At 42.9% G+C, this 17595-nt stretch overlaps 1 protein-coding gene across 1 annotated transcript; it reads left to right on the top strand.

The window, feature by feature from the left end:
* The first annotated feature begins 12149 nt into the window (after positions 1-12149).
* On the top strand, positions 12150-12908 carry LOC140242351 (uncharacterized). The gene has a single exon (XM_072322086.1). The coding sequence runs from the start codon at positions 12150-12152 to the stop codon at positions 12906-12908; it is 759 nt and encodes a 252-aa protein (XP_072178187.1).
* The last annotated feature ends 4687 nt before the right edge of the window (positions 12909-17595 follow it).

Genomic DNA, 17595 nt, shown 5'->3' with positions numbered 1-17595 from the left:
ATAACATCACAGGAGGCCCTACAAAGCAATAGCGCATGGGTCATTTTATCTCGCATGTCAGCATACCTCATTCATGTCATTCATGCATCAAGGTTTGTTGAAAGTCCCATCGTGATAATGAAAGATTCTGTATTGTTTGCCGGAGACCAGAATTTTTGTTATGTTCCCTCCACATATCTTCAACACGTTCGTGCTTATGTAAACAAGTGACAAACTACACCAAGTGAAAGAACAATCGATGATGTTCTTGGCTTATAAAAGCTGAAGAATAAATTTTCGTAGTTATTTATGCTGCAAAAATCATGTTTTTGCATTTTTAAGTGATGTGAAATAAATTGAATTGAATTGAAATTGAAAAGAACACAAACGGTTGATAGAATTGGCAATGTAGCTGGAAGTGATTTTTTTTTGTGTGTGTGTGTGTGTGTGTGTGTGGAAGACGCATAGATTTCGGAGCAAGTTGAAGCAGTCCCTTTAAGTTTCACAGCACCTGACTGACCCGCAGACATATGCCAGATATAACACACTTTCGCTGTCGGGGATCATCACAATCCAAGTATCCAAATCTGAAGCTCAAGATGCTATGAGGTTGTACTCAACCCTGATAGATGGAACATCCTGAATATAATAATGTCTACTCGTCGGCTAGGAATATGGACATCACATTAGGATCTATCTTCGACTTATGTATTCTGTAATTGCGAGACCTGTCACTGTAAGACAGATAAAAAGTCAGGTAGAGTCAACTTCAATGATTGTTTAATACTTCTTGTTTGCTTTGTAGCCTTTGTGGATCCCACAAAGAAATTTTATGCACATTTACTATATCATTCTGTTGTACAAATAAGAAATCGTCAAACCACGCATAGACCCACACAGTGAATATAAACGCACGTTTCTTTCGTACTAGGTCGTGTATTTTCATTGACCTGTATTGGCACATCAAAAGATTTAATAGTCTGCCTATATATTGGAACCATACAACTCTTTTTGTTAAAAACCTGGTACTCCTATAAGGAACTTTGCATGCCTAGATCTCAAAACAAATGACAAACAGTATAGTGCAGCTGAATTTAGTAGACCGTATGATTGCTGTAATATTCAAGTTTAAGCATGTTAATGTACCTTTTTAGCAAAAACTTTGAATTCCTGTCGCCCAAAAGCTTGTTTGCTTACCAGCTATCTAATGTATTCAAAGTGTATCCCATGACATGTGCATTGTGATGGAGTAGCGTGTTACTAGGTTTATGAAGGGAAAAGAAATCATACATTTTGAAGACACTTGTAAACTGGCCCACTTTGTACAGAGTTGCTGTCGTTCATTGCATATCATTTCCCCTTATGAAAGTGTATAATATCTTGCTCAAGTTCCATCTGCGTGTGTATCATGCGTATTACTTGCTGTATACAGATACAGACTTTGTATTTCTTTAGCGAATGCTTGAAATTAGCCAGAATTTATGAGGACATTTGAGCAAACGTCTCCTTTCGTTTTGACAGCATTGTAAGTATCTCGTAACTCCTGAAAACGTACTCCTCCTGTCTGCGTTTGAGAAGTCTCTGTCACTCCCCGCCTCGTGCCGGTGATTACTGCGTCCGTCCAGGCCGAGAAGTCGTAGGTGGTGGGGACAGCGTAAGGTGGTTACATTTCTGCTACTATTGTTCAAACTATCTACGACGACCCCAACTTGCTTCCCTCCCTGGCTTCAATTTCTTTTCTTTTTTAAACTTCAACACGCTGTCTGCAGTACCATGATACGTTCAGCGTCTCGCCAGGGAGGATAAAAGATAACTACTACTTTTTGTGATCGTATTTTGCCTGGGAAGAATAAATCTATTGATGAGTCGCTTTTCGAACCACCTCATGGGAAACATGCACACTACCAGTATATATATAAAAAAAATAAACAAAAATTTCAACCACTATGACTACGAAGCTATCTTTAAAATACTCGAAAAAGAAGACAAAACGATTTAAATAAAGTAAAGTGTCGATTCCCTGATCCACAGCTCATTTTCGTTCGCGATGCTCTGGGCGTTTTGAAAAAGCTCGATGTCATTTTGACGTTCTTCTGCGTACCTTCCAACAACCCCGTACAAAATACATATACCTGTTGGAATGGTCGAACAATCTATCATTCTATAGCCATTGTCAATTCGTCTATTGTGTTCATTCGTCTCATTTATCCGATCTACTTTTTCTAAGGTGGCGTGATATTGCGACCGCTAAAACGGTAAGCAATCCGGTTAAAACATCGGTCACAGCACAAAAACTGAAGGGAAGGTTGTATGATCCACTGGCGTCGAAAACTGCACCTAATTGGTGAAGAAAATGAAATATTAATGTGACCGCCTTATTCCTTATTTCTTTCCTGGGGGTGTTTCATAAAGTTGTTCTCAAAGTTACGAACGACTTAAGAACGACTGGTGATCAATTCTTGTGCTGAATTATGGAAATTCTGATAAGAATAGCACATCAAAAACTGATCATCAGTCGATCTTAATTCGTTCGTAACTTTAAGAACAGCTTTATGAAACAGCCCCTGGTTTCTCCTTAATTGCCATGTCACTGATGTATTGAATAAGGATTCGTACAAGTTACTGATAGTCATCAATGATACGTTCGGGACACATCATTCATAAGGTATACTAGTAGCCGGAACGTAGGAAAGATTACACTGTTCAATTAGATTTTATTCAATTCAAATTTTCATTTCTCAACAAATTATTATGATAACATATACTCTATCCTATTTGTAATAAAGTGAATAAATAAAGACCCTAAACTGTGAGATGAAAAAAGAATACAACAAAAGCGAAACATTGCCATTCTATAATCATGCACATGCAAAAGAATAATATGAAACGTACGAAGATGTCATTAATGTTAGACTTAGGATTACAGCATGCATTTAATAATTATGTTTATTATGATATAATACGTTTTGAATATGTTTTTAATTGTAGTATAATGATTGTGCACATGATTTCGTGTAGCACAATAGTCTCAATCAACAGGAAACATGTCATATTTACCTGTCATGGCTCCGGAGCAAATTTCCCCTAATCCGAAAGTACAGTAGTAAACAGCTAAAGCCTTCATCTCATATTCCCCCGACACGAAACTCTTGGCTACCACAATTCCCAAAACGACGGACGCCCCATTTGTAAAACCATTTGCAATCGATAACACGGCCAGTCCTGCGAAAGAGTCTACCGCAATGTTTAACAAGAAGGCAGAAGCCGAACACAGGTGAACCACACAATAGATCACATAATCTGGAAATACAAGGGCACGGGAGACAAAGCCACTGAGCAATCTTCCCGCGATATTTGCACTGCCGCCAAAAGTCGCAAGCAGCACCGCATGTTGTAGAACAATTCCTTTCGACAGGGCATTAGGGATCACAAAAATAATCCATGAGCTGAATGAAATGGCGGAGAAAATGAAGGCGATTCCCATCACTATAAATGCTGGAAACTCATGGAAGAGATCAGTGTGAATGACTGATCCCACACATTCCTTCACTGTTGCCATGCAGTTCGTCTCAGGCAGAATGTCCTCAGAGATGTTTTCCGGATGAGTCAATCTGTCATCAGCACTTTCCTCTGGATCCGATTCCTAGTTTGGAGGACAAGAAGAAATAATGAAGTATGTGTGATGTATCCGATGGGCTGACAACAAGGAAAAAATGCAGTAAGCAGACAACTTTGAAATGCTATACAGTGCATATCAAAAAAGGTAATCCAACTTTAGAGGGCTACTATTTCATAATTGTCAGCTATGAAGAGCACAATGTCAGTTATTAGGAAAGACGAACTCTTCCTCTTTCCATTGGTACCGGTACCTAATTATGTTAACAAATGTCATGTATGGCTGAGCACATGAACTTTAAAGACAACAATGACAAATTGCACTTTTTCCAAGTTTGTGTGTTATTGTGAAGGAACAATGCATGTCTCACTGCATGGATGAGATCTGTCAATGAAAGTGGCCAAAAGGCCAGCCTTTACGAGTGCAGGTTTGTGTTTAGGGCTTGTGTTTAGGGTTTCTCCTAACATTTTATGGTTCATAACCTTGAACATGGCCACTTGTCCGACAACTTGGTCTCTCCCACAGAGGTCAACCCACACAGTCCATTTTCTCTGTTCATTTTTGTAACAATATCTGCTTTTTTAGACTTATATGTTTCAACACTGTAATGCCTATTCACATAGAGGGCTCACTCTATGGAATAAACTCTCTACACACTTCATGATAAGCAGCCAATGTCATGTCCACTCTGTTGTGTAATGTCAGACCCCTTATAGTGGGATAAAAAGGCTTTTTACATGGTGGCAGTGTTGGTTTTCCGCCCACCGAGGATTCTTCTTCCTACTTGTTGACTGGATGGATGCCTAGTTCATCTGCTCATCTGTCAAGAAACCGGCAAGTGAAGCAGGTGCTCATGCGTGGTTGCATGCTTGTTGTTATTTGCTCCCACTTTTGGCCTAAATTTTCACTTTTTAAAAACAGAATTTCTGCATATGCCTCTAAATTTGAGCAAATAGTATCTTCAAGCAACTAATTACCAGAAATATTCTTCATTACTGGCTTCATTCGGACGGGAAATACTAGTTCCATTTTTTTGCTCAAGGAAGAAGACTCCCACAGTGTTCATCACTCTGGTCCCACATATGAGGATTCTAGCAGGGTGTCAGCCACACACAACAAAGGCCCTTTCTTTGTTCATGCATGAGGAGTCACCCACACATGTCATGCATGCTGCACCTACAGTGTAGAACAGCCGGATAGTGTAGCACTAGAGTCCACAACACAGCTTCTTCTGAATTCTGCTCTTGTTGGATTTCTTACCTCCAGTGATGATTTCTAAGCAACTCCTTCTGCTAAGTTCTGGATCTTTCATGCAGATTTCAGCAAATAGGGTGAGATCGTTCTGATCCCGTTTCATTTTGCTTCATGGAACTATCACTGAATTGTTTATGAATTTACTAGTTCTGGCCTGCCAGTACTGAGTTATTACTGCTCATGTCTACATTATACTACATGTAATTGTATTAAAGTCAGACAAAGGCTCAAGTCAGTATGGGTTCGCTACAAATCACAGGTACTACTGCTTTGTTACTAGTGTGCCTTCATGTAGCATTTTCTAGTGGAGATGAATTCAAGCAGCAAGACTCGATACAAAGAGGGTCTACTCCGAGCAGAAGTAAGTTGGTGAATGGAAACAGCCAACATTTTGATTTGTCTGACCTCTTTCTGTACTGGATAGATGGATTAGGCCTCTATCATGGCAGTCTGCACACATACACCACCTTGCCTACCTCAGATGGATATGGCTATTTGTTGAGGAACCCGAAAGTACATGTCATCTTTGCTCTGAAAAATCAACGTACAGAAGCAATCTTCACACAGAAAAACCTGTCCTACTTAGCCGTATTACTCTTGCTTGGGGGAGATACGGAGATGAATCCCGGTCCACGCTCTGTCAAGTACCCATGCCTAATCTGCGAGAAAGCTGCAAAGTGGGGTCAAAACTGTCTGCAGTGTGACGAGTGTGACGGATGGTATCACACAGATTGTATGAAGATGCCCCTCAACATCTATAAGGCATATGCTGACACGAGTCTTACATGGATTTGCTGCCAGTGTGGCTTACCCAACATCAGCCCCTCGGTGTTCAACACCCTCAATAACACACAGACTTCAAATCCATTCAGCAGTTTGGAAGACACAGCCAGTCTAGATGATAGTGAAATTGGTCTACCAAATGCTACTTCATCCCCTACAAGGAGTCAACACCACGGCAATCGGCAATCAACAAGGAAAAACGTGTCTTCGAGCAGTGGCATCAAATGCATTGTTGTGAATTGTGATGGACTGTACAATAAAATTCCTCATTTGGAAGCAATGATAGATACACATAAACCTGATGTCATCATTGGAACAGAGTCACATTTAAAACCAAACATCCTCACCTCTGAGATCACCCCGACTGGCTTTACCACATATAGGAAGGACAGGACACATGCTAGGAAAGGAGGAGTTTTCATCATGATAAAGGATTCTTACGTAGCAACTGAATGCAGTATTTGTACATCTCAGTCTGAACAGATGTGGATCTCTTTGCAAATTAAAGGCTATAAGCCTTTAATCATTGGAGCATTCTACAGGCCTCCCAACTCAGACAAAGAAAACATCCTGCACCTTTCTCAGTCCCTAACACACATCTCCACAAGCATGGGAAACCCAATCATACTTGTTGCAGGTGACTTCAACTTACCTCACATTGACTGGGCTAAACGCACTGTCCAGCCGTATGCTAGTGAAGCAGGAAAATGCTCTTGCCTCCTCGATGTTTGCAATGACTTTCATTTGGAGTAGATGGTTAGAGAGCCTACTAGAACAGCAGGCGTCACTGAGAACATACTTGACCTTGTTCTCACCACCCATCCAGCTTTTATTGATGATTGCAAAGTCACAGCAGGAATCAGTGACCACGATCTTGTGAGCTTCAGAGTAAGCCGCACTCCTTCAGTCACAAAAAAGAAGACTCGAAAGGTATTCCTGTACAGCAAAGCTGACACAGCCAGCTTGAAGGCAGGTCTGCTCAAGTTCCAGTCTACCTTCCTGAATAGCAGCCCAGGTTCCAGATCTGTACAGCAAAACTGGGATTCCTTTAGGACGGAAATCAGCAACCTCATGGATAAACACATACCGTCAAAGATGTCTGGAAAGAAAGGAACCAACCCTTGGATCACAAACACCTCGAAGAGAGGGATCAGGAAAAAGCAGAAGCTGTACAACAAAGCTAAGGCCTCAAAAACATCAGATGACTGGCTTAAGTACAAGAATTTTCAAAAAGAGCTTAGGAGTCAACTTCGGCATAACTACTGGACTTATCAAAACAAGATGTTCTCTCCAGCAGACAAGAACAACAAAGCCTTCTGGAAGTTCATTAGATCTAGAAAGCAAGAGTCAATCGGTATTGTATCTCTTAAACATGGTCAGCAGCTAATCTCAGACAGCAAGGGAAAGGCAACAGTATTGAATGACCAGTTTCAATCGGTCTTCACCATGGAGGATCGCACAAACATCCCAGATCTCGGACAGCCTACCTGTCCATCCATGGACCGCATTGAGATTTCCGTGGAAGGTATTGCCAAGCTACTAAAAGCCATAGATACAGGCAAAGCAACAGGACCAGACGGCATACCGGGTAGAATCTTGAAATACCATGCTGAGGACATTGCACCAATCCTCGCCTTCATCTTCCAGCAGTCCCTGGACACAGGAATGGTGCCATCTGACTGGCGTCTTGCAAACATCTCTCCCATCTTCAAGAAAGGTGACAAGAACATGGCTTCCAACTACCGCCCTGTATCAATCACATCCATTTGCAGCAAACTGCTTGAACATATAATCTTCACCAACATCATGGATCACTATGACGAAAACAACATTCTGAATGATGTACAACACGGCTTCCGCCCTGGCCATTCATGTGAGTCCCAGTTAATTATCACATCACAAGACATTGCATGCTCTCTGGATCAAAAAGAGCAGATTGATGCAGTTGCTCTAGACTTCTCCAAAGCCTTTGACCGTGTCCCCCATGAGCGCCTTCTCCGGAAACTCCAGCATTATGGGATCCATGACAGCCTCCTTCAGTGGATCAAAGTTTTTCTCACGGAAAGGTCACAACGGGTTGTAGTTGACGGAGAGTCATCCGAATGGGTTCCAGTCACATCTGGGGTACCGCAGGGTACGGTCCTCGGTCCGCTTCTCTTCATATCCTTCATCAATGATATAGTAGATGGGATCTCTTCCAAAATCCGACTCTTTGCAGATGATTGCCTCATATACCGACCTATCAGTGACCTCAATGACAGTCAGGCCCTGCAACACGATCTCAACCAGCTGTTCACATGGGCTGATACGTGGCAGATGAAATTCAATACTGAGAAATGTTATCATATCACATTCTCCCTTCGTCACAAAGCCACCAGAAATACATACACCCTGGGAGACACTCCCCTTGCATCTGTACCAGATCTCCGGTATCTAGGGCTAACTCTTTCATCCAACCTATCCTGGCAAAGTCACATCAACAACATCACATCCCGGGCCAATCGGATGCTAGGACTAGTCAGCAGAAACCTACGAAAGACCTCGCAAAGGATCCGCCAACAAGCATACTTCTCCCTAGTGAGACCACACCTAGAATACTGTAGCTCAGTCTGGAACCCACATACAAACAAACACATTTCCCAAATAGAAGCCATCCAAAGGCGAGCAGCAAGATTCACCCTCCAGAGGTATCACCGTCCAGACAGTGTCTCTGCCATGATTGAACAACTTAGATGGGAAAGTCTGGAGAGGAGAAGAAATGCTGCTAGCCTCTTCCTCATGTACAAAATTCAGCACAACATGGCAGCCATCAATGCACAGCACTACACATCACCCATGATTGTTAGCAACACACGACAGTACCATCCAAACAAGTTGCTGGCAATTCCTACCCGAACCCAACTCTATCGGAACTCATTTTTTCCACGCACAGTAACTGCTTGGAATAGGCTTCCTAAAAACGCCCTTGAAGCCACTTCATTGGAGGCCTTCAAGAGAGCTCTTCCACTCGGCATCTAGACTGAGGAACTGGATTTTTACTCGCACCATATATTTTTAATGCACCAACAAGCATGCACTGCAAATGAGCACCTAAGTTCAACTCCTTAGCACTACATCCTGACTTATGGATCCTGCTGAGTATCTTCGTAGAAGTATATGCCTGTGCCTGATTGACTCTGCATACTACACTCCTGGTCCCACGTACTGACCTTCGTGTTACTGTGAGAATGCCTTTGTGAACTCATGACTAGTGCTATCTGATGCTACATTACACATGTGTAAACTGTATCCTGCTGTGATTACTTGCTGTGCTGGTGCTTGTACGGTCTAAATTACGCATGATGGCAGAACAGCCAGGCCCTACTGAGGATGTTTCTGTTAGTACTGGCAGTGTTAGAGACAATGCTAGCTCATTCAAGAGACCTAACATAAATCCTCCAGCTCCCTTGAATACGTCTGCTCGTGATGTTGCTGATGAATGGCAAAAATGTGGAAACAGATGTGGGGAAATGGTATTGTGTGTAATTCCCCATTCTCTCATGAATGCTGCAAACTCGCTGGAGGAGAAGGGCGGTCCATTGTCACTTATCAGGGCGTCCGGGATGCCATAGCGTCCGAAGTGACATTTCAGCTTGTTGATCACTGCCACAGCATTGGTCTTGTGCAGCTTGTCTATCTCCCAAAAGTTGGAATGGTAGCAGACAGTGATAAGGTAGGTGTCCTTGTCATGATGGAAGAGATCAACACCTATCTTTTCCCATGGTCTTTCAGGGATTTCATGAGACACCAGTGGTTGTGATGCCTGTGAAATGGAGTTCTCCTGGCAGGTATCACAGGTCTGGATCCAGTCTGTCAGTCCCTGGTTCATCTTGGGCCAGTACACCAACTCTCTTGCTCGCCTGAGTGTCCCTTCTACACCATTGTGACCCAGATGTAGGTCCTTCTTGATGGTATTCCTCATTGTCTTGGAAATAACGAGGCGTTCCCCCCTGAACACAAGGCCATCACTGACAGTGAGTTCATCTCTGATATGGAAGTATGGGGTGAGTGGCAAAGGGAGTCGAGCCTTGTGGTCTGGCCAGCCTTGAAGAACAGCATCTTTCACCTGTGTGAGTGTCGCGTCTTCAGCAGTGTGTCTCTTTATTTCCTCGATCTTGACTTCTGGGATCGTCAGATGGTGAAGTGAATTCACCACTTCGAACTCTTCTTGTCCTCCCTCAAATGGTAGACAGGAGCAAAAGAGTGGGTCGGCCAGTAGATTGTCTTTCCCTTTCAGGTACTTGACATTGACGTTGTAAGCCATGGCACGCAGGAGCATGCCTTGCAGTCTCTTTGGTGCTTTGTCCAGAGGCTTCTTTACGATGCATTCGAGTGGTTTGTGATCGCAGTAGATCGTCACCTCACGACCAAAAGTGAATTGATTCCATTTCTCGAGCGCAAAGATGATCGCTAGCATCTCCTTCTCAATGACTGCGTACCTATAGTTTCCACGTCACTCAGGGAACAACTAGCATATGCCACGGGTCTTCCATCCTGGAGCATCGCAGCACCGATACCATGAGCACTGGCATCTGTGTAGATGACAAGGGGCTTGGTTTGGTCATAGTATACCAGGATCGGAGCTTGAGTCAAGAGTGCTTTGAGAGTCTTGACGGAACGGTCGTGATTTGAGTCCCAGGTCCACGCCATATCACTGTGCGTTAGTTCATTGATGGGTTGCATCACTTCAGAGAGATGAGGCAGGTATCTCGCTAGGTAGTTTACCATGCCCTGAAGTCTGTGCACATCATCCCTATTCTTGGGAGGAGCAATGTTGAGTATGGCCTCAACCTTGGAGGGGTCCACCTTCAGTCCTGAGTCGGACACAATGTGCCCAAGGAAAGGTATTTCCTTCACGTTGAACTGGCACTTTTCCTTGTTCAGCACAATTCCAAGTTCCTGGCACCATTGCAGGAGTTTGTGCAGTCTGCCATCATGTTCAGAATCACTCGATCCTCATACAATGATGTCGTCTGCCACACATCTGACCCCGTCAAGGCCTTCGAGAGCTTGATGTAGGCGCTTCTGAAAGATTTCGCTGCTCACATTTAGACCGAATGACAGCAGCTATCATTGGTACCTCCCCCAAGGAGTTGCAAATGTGGTCAATCTGCTTGATTCTTCATCTAGTGAGCAATGGAGGTATCCGTCTTGCAGGTCACACACCGAGAAGGTAGAGGCTGAGGTCAACGACGACAGGATATCATCCAGTACTGGAAGAGGATAATGTTCCCTCTTTAGCGCCTCATTGAGTGGTCTGGGATCTAGACACAGTCGCACTCGTCCAGACTTCCTTGTCGCTACTGCAAGCTGATTCACCAAGTCAATAGGAGAGTTGATGGGCTCCACTATCCCTTTACTCTGCAGCTTGTCCAGTTCTGACTTCACCGCATCCTTCATGGACTCAGGGATTGTCCTGGCTGGTCGAACAGTCGGTTTCACATCTTTATCCACAGAGAGATTGATCAATTCACCAGGTAGAATGCCAACTGTTATAACGACGAGGAGAAGACTTCCGGATATGTTGAAATAGCATCAGCCACAGTGGTTGAGTGCACTTGTTCAAAGGCATCGTAGTTAACAGTGATCAGGTTCATTTTCACTGCCGCCTTCTTACTGAGGAGGGGAGTCAAATTTTCTTCAACCACGACATAGTCCACGAGATACTTCTTGCCTGTGACTTGGTTCCGAGTCTTAATCTTGCACTTTCCAGCTGCAGTCAGGGTCGATTTGTTCCACATTTGGAGCTTCGCAGGTTCATCCCTCAGTTCATTCTCTGGTGTGAGGTACTTGCTTGGAATGAGATTGACTGTCGCACCACCGTCAATTTGGAACTTCACATCAGTGTCGTTGAGTCGCATCTTGCAGAAGATGGGGCAATTGTCTGCACCGACTGCGTGGACATCTTTAATGGTGACGCTGTCAATGCTTTCAGCTGAGGAGCTTGTGTCATCATCTTCGTCCACACCATGTACCTTTGAGGCTTTGCAGATCTTTGAGGCCTTGAAGTGGTTCTGCAACTTGCATGCCATACATGTTTTACCCCAAGCAGGACATTTTTCCTTTTTCATCTCGTGCACCTGACAGCAGAACATACATCTTTTTGTTGTGGGAGACTGAGTCTGCGATTTCGAGCTTTTACCAGACTTCTTGTAGATAGGAGGTACACGTCCACCAGACTTTCTGGTTACTCTGTGAACAGTCTCATCAGTTTTCAGAACCTTCATTTGTGCAGAAGCTGCCTCTACAGCTTTACATATGTCAGTAGCTCGAGCAAGGTTCAGATCAGATGTAGCCAGTATCCTTTCCCTCATCTTGTCATCGCATATGCCAAGGAGGAAACGATCCAACAGCAACTTTTCCTTCATGCAGTCACAAAATCCACACGTCTTGCTCATCGTGCGCAGGACTGTGAGGTACTGTTCTATGTTCTCTCCAGGCTCTTGGTTGCGCCTATTGAATTTGAAGCAAAGCATTCATGAGAGAATGGGGAATTACACACAATACCATTTCCCCACACAACAGCAAGGCAAACGGGAAAGTTGAATCTGCCGTGAAGACAGCGAAGAAGCTGCTCAAGAGATGCGGTTCCACCGGTGAAAGTAGAAACTTGGCTCTACTGAACATCAGGAACACACCAACACAAGGAGTAGACAGCAGTCCTGCACAGAGGTTCCTAGGACGTCGCACAAGGACCATAATCCCGACAGTGCGCCCACTCCTTCAACCCAGAGGGAGTAACCAGACCGACATGAGACAGCTGAGACACAACCAACAGACGCAGGCAAAGTACTATGACAGAAAAACCAAAATTCTGCCTGCTCTCCATGAAGGTGACGTCGTCCGCATGAAGCCGTTCCAGCCATTGGATGATAAATGGCGTAAAGCTCGTGTCCAGCGACGACTTGATGAGCGCTCCTACGAGGTGTGTTCTGGTGGACACACATACCGCAGAAACAGAGAACACCTCCGAGCAGCAAAGTCAGCTCGGATTCCTGATTCAGATGTCTACATCCCAGACATCCATGGTAGCATGGATGGCAGCAACAACACAGCTCATTCCCTGCCGACAGCCCAGGCAACCCAACCAGATGCTGATGACCAGAAGGATGTATCTACCTCTGCAACCACCACGCAGACATCCAGACCACCAGCTGATCCTGACATCAACAAACTGAGAAGGTCCAGCCGTAGGCGACATCCACCACAACTGATGAAGGATTTTGTTACGTATTAAAAGTTTCTTAGTGCATAGACAGGAAAATGCAAAAGGAAAGAAACATTTTTTTGTTTGTTTGAAACCAAGGTTTGTAATACCTGACTAGATATTGAGAAGAACACTCATTATACAGTATTCTCTAGAATACCTGGATTTTAGACGTTTCACACCGAATGGACTCAGTTAAAGCGAACCGCTTTGATACAAAGATTTTTCAACATATGCATTTTTATATGCTTACATTGTAAAAGTCTCAAAAACTGCTTTTCTTTTATCGGCTTATGTCTACTGGAAAGTTATTTGACTTTGGTTTATGGTTGATATTGACCACAAAAGTGTGCACATCCTTTCACATCAAAAAATCAAAAAGGGGAGGATGTAACAATATCTGCTTTTTGAGACTTATATGATTCAACACTGTAATGCCTATTCACATAGAGGGCTCACTCTATGGAATAAACTCTCTACACACTTCATGATAAGCAGCCAGTGTCATGTCCACTCTGTTGTGTAATGTCAGACCCCTTATAGTAGGATAAAAAGGCTTTTTTACAATTTTAACACAAAAGCTGGCAGCGACAAACCATGACTATTGTCTTTCTGAATATGAGGAGAGAAAATGGACAATGGTTTAGCCTTTATGGGAAGGACCAAGTTATCGAAAAACATGTCCATGTTGAAGATTATGAAGCATAAAAGGTTAGAAAAAACCCTTAACACGAACCTGCAGTCGTTCAGGCTGGCCTAAAGATTTGGCCACTTTCATTGACAGATCTCATCCGTGCAGTGAGACATGCATTGTCCCTTCACAATAACACGCAAACTTGGAAAAGCACAATTTGTCATTGTTGTCTTTAAAGTTCATGTGCTCAGTCATGCATGACGTTTGTCAACACGATTAGGTATCATTGGAAAGAGGAAGAGTTCCCCTTTCCTCACAATCAACATTGCGCTCTCAATAGCCAACAATATAGAATAGTAGCCCTCCAAAGCTGGATTATTTCTTTTTTTATACGCACTGTACGTAGACATAGACAAATATCTTACAAATAATGCACAGATGAGAGGGCGTTAGTGGAGATGCAGAGCACTCGAGGGTATTTGCAATGGTGTAATGCACGATGCGCTGCCGAGTGCATGCCGGACAATATTGTGAATACAATGTACTCGAGAGTGAGCTGTATCCGCACTTAAGTCACGAACCTAAACTTGTGCATTATTTGTTTTATAAGATGGTTCTATAAACTGTTTTTTATTTACCGTTATGATTAATAGCTACATGTAGAACTTGCTCAAAAGCCAATATGTATGCCTACAAAGAATGTTCTAAGCACATCGAACTCGAATTTGGAATTCTTGTACGATGCGCTGCCGAGTGCATGCTGCACAACATTGTGAATACAATGTACCCGAGAGTGAGCTGTATCTCCACTTAAGTCACGAACCTGAACTTGTGCATTATTTGTTTTATAAGATGGTTCTATAAACTGTTTTTTATTTACCTTTATGGCTAATAGCTACCTGTAGAACTTGCTCAAAAGCCAAGATGTATGCCTACAAATAATGTTCTAAGCACATCGAACTCGAACTTGGAATTCTTGTATACTTTGGTGACCCGCACCTCGTCATAGTTAATGTTTATGCATATTTGAATTACATTTCGTCACTGAAATTCTATGAAATCCCACTCACATACAGAAAAAATAGTTAAAGATTCCAATAAAATCACAATGTCACTGATCGATACCGGAAATTTGCAGCTATCGTCGTCAAACGCGAACGATGCGGAATAGTTGTGCGCTAAGGAAGGGGCCCGCAACTCGTCACCCGCGCTCCCATAGACAAAGCACGTAAAAGACGTGTGCGGGTGACCGTGATGCTCCCATAGACATAAACGTAAAAGATACGTGCGGGTGACCGTAATGATACTTACAGGCCTAACACGTATTCCTAATATAAATTTCAGATTTTCGCGAAAAACTCTTCGGTTTTCACCACAATTTGCTTGGTTGTGGTACTCCGGTCAAGTTTCAAGCGTACTGAACACAGTCCCAGGCATAAATTATTGTTCAGTGCGCTCGTAACAATTTTAAACAGGGTGACGGTATTCGGGCCCCTGGCGACGTGCGGGCACCTCACTATACAGTAAACAATAATTGATTGAATGCGCGCTTAGAACTGACTGAGGTATACGCACTGCTAAAGTATGCATTGTGACGTCAGTGGTCTTAGTAAAAGGTGAGTCCCACCTTTTATTACGACCACTTTGTTTTTTGCTATCTCAGCCATTTCACAACCAATTTTCATCAAATAAATCTTGATTTCCTTTTAGAACTGTGTGATCTTTCATAATAAATAAGTAGTTTCTCATTATCTCGACCCCCCCCCCCAAAAAAAAAAAAATGTGAAGCCCTATCTCAACCAAAACCGTTTTATCCCTTTAAAGTCTAAAGTATAGCAGTTTTTAGCATGTACAATTTCATTTCCGAGTGGCCTAAAGAGGGCGCAGCAAGGAAGGAGGTGTAGTTCAAAGCCGCCCAGGATGAGCATGGCTCCCCTCCATCCGTACGTCGAACGGAGCTCCTCGGCCGCTAGAGGAAGAGTCATCATGCCAAGACTTCCAGCAGTCATTATGACGCTTGTTGCCACGTCAAACATGTCGGGAAAATAGATCAGCTGGCTGGCATGCGTCAGGAAGACTACGAACGTCATTCCAAGTCCTGTCATTTTAGAGTGAAAAATAAACAAATGAACTAGACTAGAAATTGGTCAAGACTGACAAATTGTAGTGGTCAGGTTTTATCCAGACAAATATTTTGAGCTCTGACCATAATTCACATAGGTAAGATAGAATCAGCTCAAGAAGTCGTTATTCCACGAAATGAATCGTGTAACATGATACATCTGACCTTGGAACCCAATTTGCAGAGCCAATATGGCGTCTGAGCCAAAAAGTCGTTATTTTACACAATGATCCATCTATCGTGGTCTCTATGTGTGCAAAATATGGGCAATACTACGGCACGTATACTCAACAAGATGTAGGATGATGCATTTCTGACATTTGACCCTTATTTGCACAGGCAAGATTGCGTCCGAGCAGAAATTAGTAATTTTATAAACTGGTCCTTATAGCATCGTCTACATGATGACATTGTGTGTCAAATGGGGTCATCCCACAATACCGACACCCACGAGTCATACCGCCCATGAGACCGACATCGAAAATATGTCTATGAGTTATACAGCCTACGAGTAATACAGCCCACGAGTTCGACACTAGGCAAGGTTAATAAAGCCCACAAGTTCGACACTACGAAAAAAGGCACGCAAGCCGACACTACGCAAAAAAAAAAAAGGAAGAAAGAAAGAAAGAAAGAAAAAAGCTCAAGAGAGGGAGGCAACTGACGCGGTAACACCATAGCAACTTCCCTTTCCCGTCACCCCATCACTCAATTCTTCCTTAGGCCTATGCCACTATCGGGACACCCTATACCAATTACGCACTCTAAATTTGCTTACAGATTTCGATGATCATCCTGTCGGTTTCGTGTGCCTTCTTTGCGTGGTGTCGTTCTCGCGATCCTCTTTTGCGTAATGTCGGTCTCGTAGGTTTTGTTTGCGTAGTGTCGGTCTCGTGAGCCCCCCCCCCCTTTTTTTGCGCAGTGTAGTGTCGAAGTCATGGGCTTGTATAACTCGTGGGCCTAGAATATTTCACTTGCTGTCAAACTTGGGGCTATATTCAGTGGGCTGTATGACTTGTGAGCTGTACGACTCGTGGGCTGTATAAATGACTTGTGGGCTGTATAACTCGCGGGCTGTTTGACTCGTGGGTGTCGGCCTCGTGACGTACACCCTGCCTATCCACAATATCAATTTGTAATAATTGACCCACCTTTCATGGTCATGCTTAATAAAAAGTGGACGCCATTTGTCGACAATGATGCCGTAATGTAACCAGCCACTGTAAGGGAACTACCGATCAAGGTCAATTGCCTGAGCGTCATAAAACGGAGCAACGTTGGACACACGGTATCTGGAATCATTACAAGAGGAAACGATGTATGGGATTTTACAATTAATAAAGTTTGAGATGTCATTATGAAACTCACGCAATCTGTCTCTGTCTGTTTGTCTGTCTCTCTCTATAACATTATGTATATTGTATAGATATGCCTATATATACATATATGTGTATCATGTAAACGCATACATGACATCATATCCGTCAGTCTGTCTAAATGACATGATATCAACGGGCTGACAGTTTTAATGCTTCCTCTTAACAGTATCATTCATAGTACTATAATGGTGTAATTATACTCTACTATATAGAGACAATACCATTTACTGTCTAACGATAAATTTCCAGCTTGAACAAAATTCTGAGCTACATGCTTCACACTACCTGTATATCTGATTTTATCTCGTTAATCTGAAAATCCGAAATAATTTTTAGAAAATGATTGTTAAATGCTCACAAAAGTGAAGCATTTGTGCAACTTTGATTACCACATCATTTTTTTTTTTAGTCAAAGAGAATAATGGTTACGTTAACCATCTCTGAAGTAGTCGACTTGTATGTTGATATCATAATTATTAGACATCTGACAATATGAAATTTAAAGAGCTTAAAAAATGCATGCTTTGTTATTTCTTTCATTCATTTGGACGTTTTTCCATCGTTACATATTCTAGTGCATCA

This window comes from Diadema setosum, chromosome 19 (assembly GCF_964275005.1).
Source record: "Diadema setosum chromosome 19, eeDiaSeto1, whole genome shotgun sequence".
Classification (NCBI taxonomy): domain Eukaryota; kingdom Metazoa; phylum Echinodermata; class Echinoidea; order Diadematoida; family Diadematidae; genus Diadema; species Diadema setosum.
Note: the sequence above shows the minus strand (reverse complement) of the source record. Positions and strands in the feature narration are given on the sequence as shown.